Source organism: Ananas comosus, unplaced genomic scaffold, assembly GCF_001540865.1.
Source record: "Ananas comosus cultivar F153 unplaced genomic scaffold, ASM154086v1, whole genome shotgun sequence".
Taxonomy (NCBI): Eukaryota; Viridiplantae; Streptophyta; class Magnoliopsida; order Poales; family Bromeliaceae; genus Ananas; species Ananas comosus.
Window position 1 is genome coordinate 1 of NW_017892136.1, and position 2,406 is coordinate 2,406.

General features: G+C 49.1%; 1 protein-coding gene across 1 annotated transcript; it reads right to left on the bottom strand.

Annotated features, from left to right (window-relative positions):
- Positions 1-7: 7 nt before the first annotated feature.
- LOC109705327 (retinoblastoma-like protein A) lies at positions 8-808 on the bottom strand (the record flags this gene model as incomplete). Its single annotated transcript, XM_020226063.1, has 1 exon — positions 8-808. A coding segment is annotated over exon 1 (801 nt), but the record flags the coding sequence as incomplete, so codon positions are not given.
- Between the last annotated feature and the right edge of the window lie 1,598 nt (positions 809-2,406).

Genomic DNA, 2,406 nt, shown 5'->3' on the forward strand with positions numbered 1-2,406 from the left:
CTCCGACGGCGTCGAGATCGGGGATGCCGAAGCCCAGGCCGACATTGGCGCCGCTGTCGAATTCCGCGCCAACGAGCTGAGAAATCAGCGGCGGCAGCGGCGGCGGCTGCTGCTGCTGCTGCTGCTGCCTGGTGATGCCGAGGGCGGCGGGGTCGTCGGCCTCGCCCATGATCCAGCGGAGGAAGGACTGCTCGTGGGCCGGCGAGGCCGCGGACTCCGACAGCATCGCGTCCCACTCGTCGACCCCGATGATCCCCGCGCACTTCTCTCCGGCCCCGATGAAGCCCGCCATCTCCAGCCCCGCCGCGATGGGCTGGAGCTCGGCGGCCGCCCACTCATCCCTCCTCTGGTGGATGCCGCCGGCTACGTCCCATTTGGGGGTGGAGGGGTTGTTTCCGGAGACCGCCGCCACACCGGCAATGTCGGAAGAGCAGCCGCCGCCGCCGCCGCCGCCGCTGCCGCCCAGGGAGGAAGACAGCGTGGAGGAGGAGGTGGGTGGGCTGGGGCTCCTCCTTTGATCCAGAACCGAGCGGGGCTCTAACCCTTCCTCAACCCCGCTGCTCTTTTGCCTCTTACTGCTAGTATTGTTATTGTTACTAGTATTATTATTATTATTACTAGTATTACTATTACTATTACTATTCCCCCCACCCCCACTGAGACTGGTACGCACACCGGGCCAAAATAAGGCTGCTTGGTCTTCTTCTACTTGCTGTTGCTGCTGCTGCTGCTGCTCCTGTTGTTGTGCCACTAATACGCCCGAGGACCCCTCCTTCCCCTCCTGGGCATTGAAGGGCAACTCCCTCATCTAATACCACCACCTCATACAAGCAAAAAGAAATCCAACAACAAGATCTCAATCTCTCCCCCCGCCCCCCTGAAAACAGAAAAAATAAATAAATAAATAATTAAATAAATATAAATATAAATAAAGAAGAGATTTTGGAGGGCTTCTGCTTTTTTCTTCTTTTTTAACTTCTCCTCCTCCTATATCACCATCATCTTACGATCACACAGTAGAGTAGAAGAACATGAAGGTGGTTGCTTCTTCCTCCTCCTCCTCCTCCTCCTCCTCTCCTACAATTTTCGCTCACATCACCCCCATCTCTCTTTCTCTCTCTCCTCACAACTTTTGGCTTCAATTCTTCCTTTTATCGCTCCCTTTCTCTCTCTAGATGAGGTTGCAGAAGAGGTTGGAAGAGGTAGTATATGTTAGGGGCAACAGCGCCCTAGCTGTACTCTTCTATTCCTCTCTCTCTCTCTCTCTTCTAATTTCTCTCTTTTCTCTGTTCCCTTCTCTCTCCTCTCTCTCTCTCTCTCTCTCTACTGATGCGTGCAACATAAAAAAGTGATAAAGCGCCTCCCGCGAAAATTATTACTCGGTGTAACGCTCCCGTATCACAGTTTTTCTTTTTTTTTTCTCTATACTCTTCGTTTTTTAAAAAAAAATTTATTTCTCTTCATTTTTCTGTTTTGTATTCGATTTCATGCTCACCCTTCCTTTTCCTGCAAATTACTCGTGCTGCCACCCTACAGCTACCCCTGCCCCCTTTCTAATTATTATTTACTTCGTTAAAATATTATTTATTTTTCTACCTCGGTTGTGTTTTCATCAACTGTGCCAGCAAGGCCGTCAACCGAGTGTAATTATGACATGGACCGGGTCCGCCACATCATCCGTGGACATCCATTTTATTGCCGCTGCAGAGTTTTTAAAGGACGCTTCATGATGACGTGGTGGACCTGGTCCATGACTCCCATACGATAATTAAATCGCCGCAAAAGTGGAAAAGCTGGTTAGGCCCCAAAATACACCATCATTACTTACCCATTGACCGAAATACCCCTACTTCCCTTCGCTTCTCACGTGAACCACCGGGGTGAGTCCCGTAATTTCACACCCGCCTATCTTTTGTACCACTTTTGAATTAAAGGCTCTGGGAGATAACGAACCCAGCAATACTTATACTTAATAATAATAAATACGGAAAAGAAATTAAAAATAGATACGAAAATTGTTAATTAATTTTGTGATAAATTTTTTTAAAAAAAATTGCGTGTTGTGATTCGTTTGGGCCAATGGGAACGCAGGGTAGGTTTTTTATGGACCTTTCTTTTGGGTTTGTGGTCCATTTTTCCTGCGCTACTCCTTAAAGCTGTGAAAAGTACGGATCTGACGAAGGGTAATTTGGTAATTTCGTTGCGGCAGGGGCACTGTTGTCATTAAATACATTGACCGGGCCATTTATCGTCCTTGTACTTTGCCCTCGCCTAGATCACCTGTCCCGTCTCAGACACCGTTCGTCGTTTTGTAGATGACGTGGCGTTGTTTGATTGGATGGACGGGCTCGACAATCGAGGCCCTCCATTTTCGGTGGGCCAGTAGGTCTTCTACGGTCGTTCGCT